The following is a 12361-nucleotide window of genomic DNA, read 5'->3' as shown; positions in this document are numbered from 1 at the left end:
CCATCCATCCTGACGCTGCCAATTAATTGGTCCAGTGGTGAAGAATATATTTTGATATATTCTTCACAATAGTTTAATTTTAATTATCTAAAAAATTTGTCTAATGTCTCCTTATAAAAAAAGGAAAAATTTGCCTTTTAAATGTCATTAATTGAGGAGCAGTGAAAAGACCTTTCAAATAATTATCTTCATTCCAAGAGAAAACCTAGTTACAACTCAACTTATTCAAACAAATGTATTTACCTTTCACCTGTCAGTTTCACAAAATGCTTAGATGATTACTTTCATCTTATCTTGATTGTTGTTGTTACTGACCCATAGCTGACACTCCAGTGGATACATTTTTATATATTCTTCAATTTGCTCTCATAATGTACAAACTATTCGATGACTGCCTCGTTAGTATCCTGAAAGCTGGACCTTCAACACAGCAGAGCAATACCGTAGGGACACAAATATACAGCGTTCTTTGTTAAAAAAAAAAAAAAAGAATTCTTTATCTCAGTAAGGTCCATTTTCCATTTTCCCTTAGAATGTAAAGGCTTGTTATGTTCCAATAAAATATTCAAGCTACATTTTCATTTAAAAAAATTGTTACTGTTAATTTCTAGAGAAAGAAAAGAAACAAAATTAATCCAATGCAAGTGCATTAGGCACTTTGGTGGTGTAGTATAGTGTGTAATGTGCAGCACTGAAAACTGAAAGGATGATGGTTTGAATCTGCCAGCTGCTCTTTGAGAAAAAGATGAGCCATCTCCTCCTAGAAATATTTAGTCTCTGAAATTTGATGGAGGGTTGCAGTGAGGCAGTGGGTTTGGTCTGTTATTTTTGTTGATCAGTTAGTTTCTCTATCTCAATGGCTGTTTCTGAATTCCCTCCTATATAAGATCTCTAAATTTACTCATTCTGTCGTTTTCTTGAGAGTGTCTGTCTAAGAAGAGAATGAAATCAGACTCACTAGACTTTCAGACACCGTTTGATCAAAACATGCTAACTAATGAGACTACCTAATAGTCCATACCTTAAAAGAGTTCTATTTCTACAGAAACTAGTACTAGAATCCCCTCTAGCATGTACTCCCCTTGTGTTCTTATGAAAAATAAGTCAAATTTTTTTGGCAATGTCCAAAAAGTTATAATCCTAGAAAAGTGACATTCATACAGAAAATAAGCTGTTAATGTTAACAGTATATATGTTAACACAACACACATGAACGTTGTTATATGTCATCAGAACCAACTCATAGTTGACCCTCCAGTGAGTTTTTAGAGGCTGGAGGCAACACAGGAAATTGCCCATTCCTCTCCTGAAAGGCAGCTGTTGGATTAGAACTGCCTGAATTACTTTAACGTCTTTCAGAATTCAAAGGTTGTGTTTTTATGGAAACCTTCTCCAATCCCCTCATTCTTCACACAATTTCATTTTCTTGCTACTGTCTGTCTCTACCATTATAAGGTGAGCTCCATAAGGGGTTACCCATCTTTATCTTCACTGCATCCCTTGGTACTTGATGCATATGCATAGATGAAAGAATTTTAGGTTTTTGGGATCCTGCATAAAAGTCATTACTTAGTGTTGAATCACCTAATCAACCACTACTTAAGGAATTATAATAATGGGAAAATAATAAAGGAAAAATGAACTTCTAATTCCATGAAGATGCAACTCTTAGTTTGTATCCTCTAAAACGCAGACAAATTGAAAAATGAGGAAAATGAAATTGTTTAATAAAATGTTTTCCCTCACAGCTGTCTCCACAGACATGTAAATATATTTGGTGGCTTAGTGGTAAGGAGATGTGTTGGCCAATCTAAAGGAACAAAGTTTGAATCCACCAAGTGCTCCACGGGGGAAAATGCACAATCTCGCTCGTCCCATGTGATTTACTACCTCTGAAAACTTGATGGATGATCAGCTATATGTCAATTGATAGTAGACAACAAGAGTGTTGCCATAACAAAAACACAAGTGATGACCTTAAGTAACAGAAATTTCCTTTCTCCGAGTTCAGCGGGAAAGAAGTGTGAATTCAGGACATGGATCTATTTCAGCTGCTACCACAATTCTTAGCAGTCCTGGGCATATAGCTGTATCTGTCAAGTGTAGCTACCTTCAAGTGTATCTTTCCCCTATATGTGCCTCTGCTTATTCTGCTTAAAACAAACAAACAAATTTAAAAAAAAACAAACAAACAAACAAACAAACCCATAACGTAGAAGTGATTCGATTTAGGACCCACCCTTCTTGTATGGCCTCAAAAAAAGGGCATTAACAAAAGAAAAATCTGTTTTCAACCAGGATCACGTTCACAGGACCAAGATTTTAACACACGTTTAAAAGTTCCCTGAAAGAAAACGATAGGAATCTGAACTGTTACAAAGTGAAGAAGTCTAGGGGAAATTAGCTTTCTAAAAATACTTTGATAGTATTTGAGTATTTTAATGTATTTGTGATTTCAAAAAATAAGACACATTTTGAAATGCTATATGAATGCAACTTGAAAGAACTAGTTTGTTCACAATCTTAAATTCCTAAGGAGTTAAATCTATATTCTTCATCCTGCTCTACAAGCTCTTTACTAAATGAAGCATTTTTACTCACAATCAATAAAGCAAACTTGTAAATCATTTAGTATAACTCCTTTTGATTATATATCTGAATTATTTATTGTTATAAAATGATGTTTAATGTCTAAGAACTTAACTGAAAATTTAACAGATATTTCAATATACAGAAGATGTAAACTTAAGGTTCTAAGTACATTTCTTCTTTGCTCACTGCCAGTCTGCCATCCTGTAGTGTTGCTATGATACCACTGACATTTCAAATACCAGAAGAGTTGGCCACAGTTGACAGATTATAAAGGCAGACTTGGCAATGTACTTCCAAAACTTAGCTAATGAAAGCCTTATGGATCCCAACAGCACACTTGCTTGCTCTGGACATGTTTCCAGAGAGACCAACCACTAGCAGAAATCGTATCTGGTGAAGTGGAAGGAAGGCCAAAAAGAGCAAGAATGACTCTTGGTCAGGCAGACTGTCACAATCTGTAACGGCCTCAAGCAAACCAGCAATCACTTGCCTGATGGAGGACCTCAGAATATGTAAAGCTGCCAGTCATCAGAGCTAACTCTGAAGCGTGCACACGCTTGCGTACGCGCACGCACACACACACTCTCAAGTGTTCTTAGAAGTCTCCCAAGTTTACCAAGATCTTAAACTGCAATCAACCAAACCCAATGCCATCAAGTCAATTCTCACGCACAGTGGCCTTGGAGGATGGAGCAGAACTGTTCCACAGTGTTTGCAAGGCTATAATCTATATGGAAGCAGACTGTCTCATTTATCCCATAGAGTAGCTGGTGAATTCCAAATTGACAATCTTTAAGTTAAGCCAAATGCTTAACCACTGCACAATCAGGGAGTTGTTTTTCAATCGGGAAAAGTCTGTTTACTCTACCACACACTTTTACCATTCTGCTTTAACAAGTAAATGCAAAAGCACAGCCAAACTGTCCAATTCTATCTTCCCTAGCTATGGTAGGTCTTTTCAAGCCTTCACATGCATGACAAGCAAAGAATAAAATCAAGGATACATACAATTCACATTCTCTTTAAGACTACTGATATTCAAGAAGACATAAGACAACATTTTGGCAGAAATTAAAGAATTCAGACATGATTAAAAGGAATTAGACTTAACAACTTTTAAGGTTCTCTCTCTGATTCTAAGCAAGATTTAATAGATGGACTGCCTGTATAAGACAAAGAATACAAATTTAACTTACTGAGAATTGAGGATTATTTTTTATGAAACAGCACTCTAGAAAAAAACAATTCTAAATGGTCTCTGGATAAGAGGCCTTTGTTATTTCTGTGATAAACTTGGAACAACATTTCAATTAAAGTATGAATCACTAGAAGAGATATGAGTAGTCTAGCTGAACACATTATCAGACCGACCATTGTTTTGCAGCTATCTCATCTAGGATAACTCCAGCAGTCCATCAGTCTAACTGGAGATTTCAATTATCAACTTGTGATCACTCCTTTTTACAATTTCTAACCACTTCCTGAGGACAATGGTGTTTCTACAGTAAAAATCTTGCCTCCTATGCAGGAAACCCTTGACCGGTTCCTGGCCAATGCACCTCATGTGCACTCACCACCCCTCTGTCAGTGGAGGCTTCAGTGTTGCTCTGATCCTCTGCAGCTTTCAGTAGAATTTCCAGATTAAGACAGATTTTTTTAAAAATAAAGTGTGGTTTCTGAAAACCTGCCATGGTTCATTTCTAATGGATCAGAATGGTGGCATCCACAAATGATCATGAGTGTGGTAAGGGACCAGGCAATGGTTTGTTCAACTGTACATGTAGTTACAGAAGCTAGTAAACACTCTCTCCAAGTACTCACCATTTTCTCTTTATATGATCTGTGACTTGTGTCTTATACCCTAGATTATGCAATGGTCTGTTTGTCTAAGTCTCCATGTATCCTACATTCAAATTAACATTTACATTATTTAGGATAGCTTTCACAGTGATGACCATAAAAAGAAAAAAAAAAAAACACTAACATACTCAACATTTTGAATAAGATAAAATTTTATCTTAGAAGCTATAAACAAACTCATTATCATCAAGTCAGAAGTGACTCTTAAGATGTCCCTGCAGTAGATTCTCAGAGGCTCTAAATCACATGGTTTAAAATCAGGAAAAGTTTGCCTCAGGGTTGCATCCTTTCTTCCTATCTTTCAAGCTGCATGCTGAGCAAATCATTACAGAAGTTGGACTATATGAAAAAGAATGTAGAATCAGGATTAAAGGAAGGCATTGGGCACATGACATAACCATGCTTGCTGAAAGTGAAGAACTCTTGAAGTATTTACTGCTGCAAAAGATCAAAGGCTACAGCCTTCAATATGGGTTTTATCTCAGTATTAAGAAAACAAAAACTTTCACCACTGAAACAATAGGCAACATCATGCTAGATGAAGAAATAATTGATGCTATTAATAGCAACACCCATGGTAATAGCAGTCAAGAAATCAAAAAAGGTATTGCACTTGGAAAACCTGCAATCAATGACCTTTCCAAATTACAAAGAGCACAAAGATGTCAGTTTAAAAAAAGTCAGGTGTGCCTGACCCACACCATGGTATTTTCAATTGCTTCCTATGCATTTAAAAGTTGGACAATGAATGAGGATGACAGAAGAAGAATTACTATCTTTCAATTATGGTGTTTGAGAAGAGTACTGAAAATTTCACAGAATGCCATAGGAACAACCTGTCTTTGAGGAAGTGCAGCCAGGGTGCTCTTTACAGGCAAACACAGTGAAACTTTGTCTCACACACTTTGGGCATATTGTTAAGAGGAACCAGTCCATGGAAAAAGACATCATGCTGGGATAAGTAGAGGGTAAGAGAAAGAGAGGAAAACTCTCAAAAAGATGTACTGACACCGTGACTGTTAACAATGAGCTTGAGCATATCAAAGATGGTGAGGATGGCACAGAACAGGGAGCTGTGTTTCATACGGCTGCTATGAGCTGTGTTGTTGTTATGTGCCATCAAGTCACTTGCAACTCATAGCAACTCTATGAATAACATCCCTAAACCCTACTCCATCCCATGCCAACATTGTCTCTGGCACACCTACCCCCACCACCCCAGTGATTGAGTCACTCCATCTCAACCAGGGTCATCCTCTCTTATGCTGTTCCTCCACCCTCCCAAGCATGATGTCCCTCCCCAAGGACTGGTCCCTTCTTGCAACATACCCAAAGTAAGTCTGACAGAGCTTCAGAATCCTTGTCTCCAAGAAGAAGCCTCGTTTCACCCTCCCCAGACAAAGCTGTTTGTTCTCCTAGCAGTCCATGATATGTTCAACACTCTTCTCCAGCCCCACAGCTCAAAGGCATCAATTCTCCTTCTATCATACCTAGTCAGTGTCGAGCTTTCTGACAAATAGCAAGTAACAGCAAAGAGTATGGGCTGGATCAGGCGCACCTCAGTCTCCAGACTGACCACACTGCTCTTCAGTACTTTGGGGAAGTCCTTGACAGCAGACTTTGCCAAAGCAATTTGTCTCTTAATTTCCTGGCTGCTGGTACCAAGCAAACTGAAACTGTTTGAAATAGTTTTGCACAGAGTGCAGAAGGTGGGAGAGTCACCTTGGTCCCACACAATGCAGGTATGCCCACCTTTTCTCAAAGCCCGGTGGGTCAAGGTCTGAGAGAAGCCCACAGGGTCAATCAAGGCCTGAGGGCTTTTGAGGTATGACCTGTAGTCAACTCAAAAGCACCCAAACAACAAACTGCACAGGAAGAGATTGTCTTTCTCCTGAGCAGTGAGTGGATTTGAATGGCTGGCTTTGGGCTGGTAGCACAAGTCCTTACTCACTAGGTCACCAGAGCTCCCAGAGAAGCTATATTTTCTCTAATTTATGTTTTTCAGATGTTTCTTTTGTTAAACTATCACAATATCATAACTTAAGACTCAGTTAAGAATTAACAGAACATCAACATATGAATACTATGGTGTAGTTAGTATATTGTTCAAAATGGGTTTTCTGAGGCCACTGATTTATAACCTGTGTAGATTACTGATGAAAGGATTGGATAAATTTATCATTCAGCCAGATAAAAACTGAGCAAGTTTAGAGGACGAGAACAGAAATCTCACTACTAACAAGAAAGAGAAAGGAGAGACTACAGTGCGAGGCTGACCAGGACCCAGACAGAAGCCACAGCAGAGGACCAGAGACTGAAATGAGAAAGAGCTGACTTGGAACCAGATCCAGAGCTGGGGACTTTTCCCAACTTTGCTGGAAGGCTATGGAAGACACTGTAAAAAAAAACAAAACGACATTCTAAAAAAGCTTTCTAAACCTGACTTAAAGATTCAGAGACAAAGGTCAAATGTCCTGCAAACATGCCTGAGAAGGTGCTGGGACTGAAGAATTAAATTCTGTTTACAATCTGAATTATAATCTGATAACTTCTCTAATAAACCTCATAATTATGGTATGGTTCTGTTGAGTTCTCTGTAGCCTCTTCAACAGATTAGCAGACCCAAACGGAGCAGTGAGAGCCTCAGAAGGGACAGCTGGTGTTAGAATTGGTAGAATGTGCAGAAGCATGGACCTGTACCACCTGATCTCCTGAGGATCAGCTTTCCCCTATGCATGCTGTAGATGGGGGCAGTTCTCCCTTGAAGAGTTAGTGGAGGACAATGTCATGCCCACACTCCTTATCCTCTTCTTACAATAAGAAGTTAGTTACTGTCTACACGGCCATACCACCCTGAATGCACCCAATCTTGTCTGATCACTGATGTTAAGCAGGGTCAGGCCTGGTTAGTACTCGGATGGGAAGAAATCAGTTACTAAATGAACCACAGCAAATCTTCAAGATCGTAAATTAAAAAAAAAATTTACTCAGGCACTTCAAGTAATATGTAAAGGTATATTTGTAAACAAAAATTTTAAATGAATGGAAAATATTTTAATATTTTTGCATGAACCTTGGCCTAGAGAACTCCCCCTTGCCTTCTAAAAAAAGAGCCGTTAAACAAAGAAACAACAAAACATTGAATAAGCAAAACTTAAAAGTTTATCGTTGAAATTAATTTAATGGTGGCTCCTTAAAAAGATTGTGTCTCCTCCATCCAGTGTCTCAGATTCTCTTATCTTACTTGGAAAAATATGTTATTTACACATGTGATTAAATTGAGGATGAAGATAAAGATGATGGTGAAAGAGAGGGAGACCCTCAACAAGACAAATTGTCATAATGCCTGCTGCTCAAGTATGGTGGAGTGTCAGAGATTATGAAGACAGCACAGGAAAAGATGAAGCTTAGATCAGTTGTTCATAGGGTCACTATGAGTTCTACTAGATAGGACCTCACAACCACCACCACAAGATGAAGCGATTACCCTTGCTCACACAGGTGGATCCTAAATCAAATGACAAGTGTTCTTGTAAGAGGCCTGTTGAAGGTGATTTTATTCCATAAGAAGACTAGACATACAGAAGTGGATGAAGCAAGTAAACCCAGTGGGGGAAGACTGCAATCAAATGGCCACAGCCAGGAACAGCTGCAATCAACAGAAGTGCTAAAAGAAACAGAGATTCTTCCCCAGAGTCTACATGGCCAATGCTGCCTTCAGTTCTCTTGACTTCAGATCTAGGCTTTCAGAACTATGAAAGAATAAATTTTCACTTTACGTCACCAAGTTTGATGACATCTGTTCCAACAGCCACAGACACTAACACAACTATGTTATCTGTGCCTGCAAAAGAGTAGGCTCCTATCTGGAATCCATGTCTTCTGGTGCGTCTGGAAGCCATGTCTGCAAAACTGATTCAGCTGTGTAAAACTTTAAAATTGCAGATTGCTTATTCCAAAAGAATACATGTTATACATGGTGAAAAGATACTCAGTTGATAGTTAATACTCATGAGGGGTTCTGAAAGAACTTAAAATTACTACTGAAAGTTGTTAACAGTAATTCTAGCAACAGTGATTGGTTTTCTGTTTCCTCTGAAATGCATATGAAAATTAAGTGGTGAAAATAAACAATAGCAGATGTTTAGGTAGAGTTCAATGGAATATCCAAGGATGTGTGTTGAAAGTAGGTTTACCTGCCAAGCACAGACCATGAACTTTGTGGATCTATTTCTCCTCAACTTAAAAATGCTTTTCTAAAGAAAATATTGTCACAACTACTATGAATCATTTTATTTTTAGGTTAAAGTTAAAACACATAAAAATATAATTTTAATAAGTCTTTAGGGAGTTGTGTTCAAATCCACCACTGCTACTCAAGAGAAATCTGGGCAATCACTTCTTGTGTGATTTACAACCTTTGAAAACCTGCTGGAGGGTCAGCTATGAGTCAGCTCCAACTTGATGGCAATGATTAATGAAAATGTAAAAATATTCCTACAGTGCATATAATTTAATGGTGAACTTCCTTTCATTTAAAAAGTTAGCACCTTTAAAACTATTAAAACATCTTCAGAAATGCAATGTTTTACATGGACATATAAATGAAAGGATTTACAATGTCCTTGCAAAGCCGATAAACTTTAATTCCAGTAAAGGAAGGGGGGGGGGCAGGGAATCCAGCTCTCTTAGCAAATTAATAACTGAAATTTCAATCAAAACATTGCAATGACAAAAATCAACAATGAATTGCAGATTTAAAAAAATACAAATTAGTTGACAGAATTTCCTTGAAATCTGTTTTCCTTAAAAAATTGAAAACAGTTGATCTGCTGTTGATTTCATCTTAAAGCGATCAAAACTACTAAAAGCTTGCCTTTTCTGCATCAGAACTTCAAATTCTGGAAAAATACCTATGACACTTAAGAAAAAACCCAAAACCCCTTTGCTTTTGGTTACTAATATCTCCTTGTCAGTAATAAAAGGAAAAAAAAACTGTTGGGTCTATATTTTTCTTCAGTATTAACAACAACAAAAAAAACACCACCATTCACAATCTATATTTGATGATCAGAGAGCTATCAGTCCTAAGACTCCTAATAAATTCCATTAAAGGACACACATTGCAAAAAACATCACCAAGGATTCTTTTTACCAATTCACGAAAATCATCACCCGATAATCGGAACAAGGTGAGGGAACAGCCAAATCAATATTTGAAAGAGGAGGGGAAAACAGCTGAAAAATCAAGAAATAAGTTCAGAATGCCTATACTGAACAGGGTATAAGGTAAGAAGTGAAATTGATAAACATTTTAATAAATTGGATTTATGAAGCACAACCAATATCAATAGTATTTCTGACATCATATCCTATGGAACACACACACACACACACACACACACACACACATAAAATGAACAAAAAAACCCAGCAGACTATCTTTCTAAGTGACTGATCTTTTACATATTTCCTAAATCCATACACCACCCAAAGGCAGCTGACACAGGATATAAATACCTACCTATGATATCATAGTAATGTGGAACAGAGGTCCATGAAACTTTGGTCCATCAAGTGGGACAGAGGTCTATGAAACTTTTATACATACTTTCTATGAAACAGTTAATAGATGTTCGTTTAAATGAATGCCCTAGGTTCTTTCTCCTAGGTAGGGGGCTGTGCCGCCAACCCAAAGATAAGTGGTTCCAATCTAGGCAAGCTCCTCTCATGAAATTAGTAGCCTCTGAAAACCTGCAGACGGGCCAGCTATGAGTCAAGATTCCAACTCCAAAGCAATAAAAGATAGGGAAATTTTCTTTACCTTCCTCCACACAACCTACAATTTAGGAAAACTCAGGGTCAGCAAGCATCAGCAGCAGTGCAACTGCACAGTCAATCTACAGCTGCTTGACAGCAGGATGAAAGCAGCTGCTCCAGTGAGGAGGGGGAGGGATTTTTAAAAGACAGAAAAGCAAAGACAAATAAGAAAAGACTATTGCAATGGCTATGAGGAAGGAATAAACAAGAGGCAATCCTTTTTTTTGGGGGGGGAGGTCAAGAAGAAATAGGAATCAGAAGGAAAAATTCATAATTGTGTATTTTTATGGGACATCAAACATCCAAAGCATGCTGAGGGCCTTATACTTTTATTGCTTCCGATTTTCAAATTCAATCTGTAAATTCAATTCACAAAAGAAAGAGTAGTCAAACAAAAGATTAACCACACCTTTAAACCTAGTCAAAACTGGCAAGTATTGTATCTACAGTAAGGCTCCCATTGTAACAAATGTATTCACTTCCTTAAGACTGGGAAGAATGCAAAACAAAGTTGTATTTCTTGTTCAAACAGTAACATAAGTTTTAATAGAAGGTCTTCTAAGAACTTTTGAAAAGCATACTTTTTAGTTCAAACATCTCCTGTTCCAGCATTACCATCTCCTTGGGCAAAATGCCAAAACTGTCAAATGCTTGCCCTACTTAAAAGTTCATCTGCACCTACTTCAAGCAGTTATCTCAAGACTGGAAGGGGGGGTGGGAAGAGAACTTTTGTGTCCACAGTAAGACTTGTAATCTCTGTGCGAAGCAGGTACCACCACTTTTTAGTGATCACTGGAGACGCACTGGGTGAAGCAATGAACCAAACCTCAAGAAAGAACGTGAAACTCAATCCATAGTGGGTGACAGCACGTGTTCTCAGGTCTGGATATGCCTGACAGAAGAGAACTACCAGAAACCCAGAGAGGTCAGGGAGTTAACTGGCTCGAAGTTGGGAGAATCGCCCGGTAACCCTGCGATAACCCCCCGGTCCTCAGGTGGAGAGGAGTGAAGGCAGATGCGAGGGATCGGAGTCAGAGCGAGAAGAGCCTCACCTGCACCCCGGTGTAGTTCTCGAAGAAGAAGAGCACCATGCTCTGATAGATGCAGTAGAGCCGGTCGTCCACCGCCTGGTAGAAGCGGGAAGGCAGGAAGCAGGAGAGCAGCCTCCAGGCCCCCCAGGCCAGGACATAGGTGGGGGCCGTGCCCAGGAGCACGGCGGCCGGCAGCACGTAGCGCATCGAGTACGTGTGGAGCACCAGGGATAGCAGCATCTTCCACCGCCGCGCTCGCTTCTCCTCCCAGCCCAAGCGACTTCCCCGAACTACCCCGCTCGCCCTCCACCCAGCGGCGGCCAATCACCGAGCCCGTGACCGACAGACGCCGCCGCCGCCTCACCTCGCCGGGCCGCCCGCCGCCACCTGAGACGCGAACCTGCCGCCTCCGCCCGGGCCTCCGCCCCCTAGCCGCATGGGCTGCGCTGCCGCGGGCGGGAGGGCGAGCGAGAGCTCGGCGAGGGGCGGTGCCGGCACCTGGTTCCGCGGGGCCCGACCCAGGCCCGGCAAGGAGGAGCTGCCGGCGGCCGCGGGGTAATGGGATGCCGCGGCCCTTCCTGGGTTCGGGTGGCTCAGGGGTGGTTACACTTCATGACCCTTGCCTGTCACCATATTCCCCCTGCTGGGGGCGGGACTCCCGGGCAATAAGACGTCTCCTGATTGGCTGCGGCCCGGCGCCGGTTGAAGTGTAACTGATTGCCGGGCTCGCGTTCGGCACAGCGGTGTCAACTGCGCATGCTTCGAAGTTTAGCTCCGCTGTGGACGCGGGAAGGGGAGGTGGTGACTTTTCGAAGCAGAGTGAAGATGGGTGGGAACAGGAGAAGGGAGACTTGAAGGGTCTTGCACCCTTTTAGTTCAGCTAGGAGCACGGGTTCATTTGAAGTTCTCCTGCAAGGACGTCTTGTGGGCTCCAAAACACGCCTTTAAATAGTGATTTAAAGTTTTTCTCGTGTTTGGAATGTATAGATAGCTTACTAGGGATGCATAGATACAGCGCTGGAACTCATACATCTATGCCGCACACATCTTTTTAATAC

At 40.2% G+C, this 12361-nt stretch overlaps 1 protein-coding gene across 1 annotated transcript in view; it reads right to left on the bottom strand.

The window, feature by feature from the left end:
- Positions 1 to 11543, bottom strand: part of AGPAT5 (1-acylglycerol-3-phosphate O-acyltransferase 5) — an 85814-nt gene extending 74271 nt beyond the window's left edge. Inside the window, exon 1 of the mRNA XM_006895021.1 lies at positions 11325 to 11543. Within this exon, the coding sequence (XP_006895083.1) occupies positions 11325 to 11543 (219 nt within the window). The remainder of the gene's footprint in view (positions 1 to 11324) is intronic.
- Positions 11544 to 12361: the final 818 nt, after the last annotated feature.

Source organism: Elephantulus edwardii, unplaced genomic scaffold (genome assembly GCF_000299155.1).
Source record: "Elephantulus edwardii isolate Elephantulus edwardi_28Jun2011 unplaced genomic scaffold, EleEdw1.0 scaffold00154, whole genome shotgun sequence".
NCBI lineage: Eukaryota > Metazoa > Chordata > Mammalia > Macroscelidea > Macroscelididae > Elephantulus > Elephantulus edwardii.
This window is presented reverse-complemented; position numbering and strand designations above follow the sequence as displayed.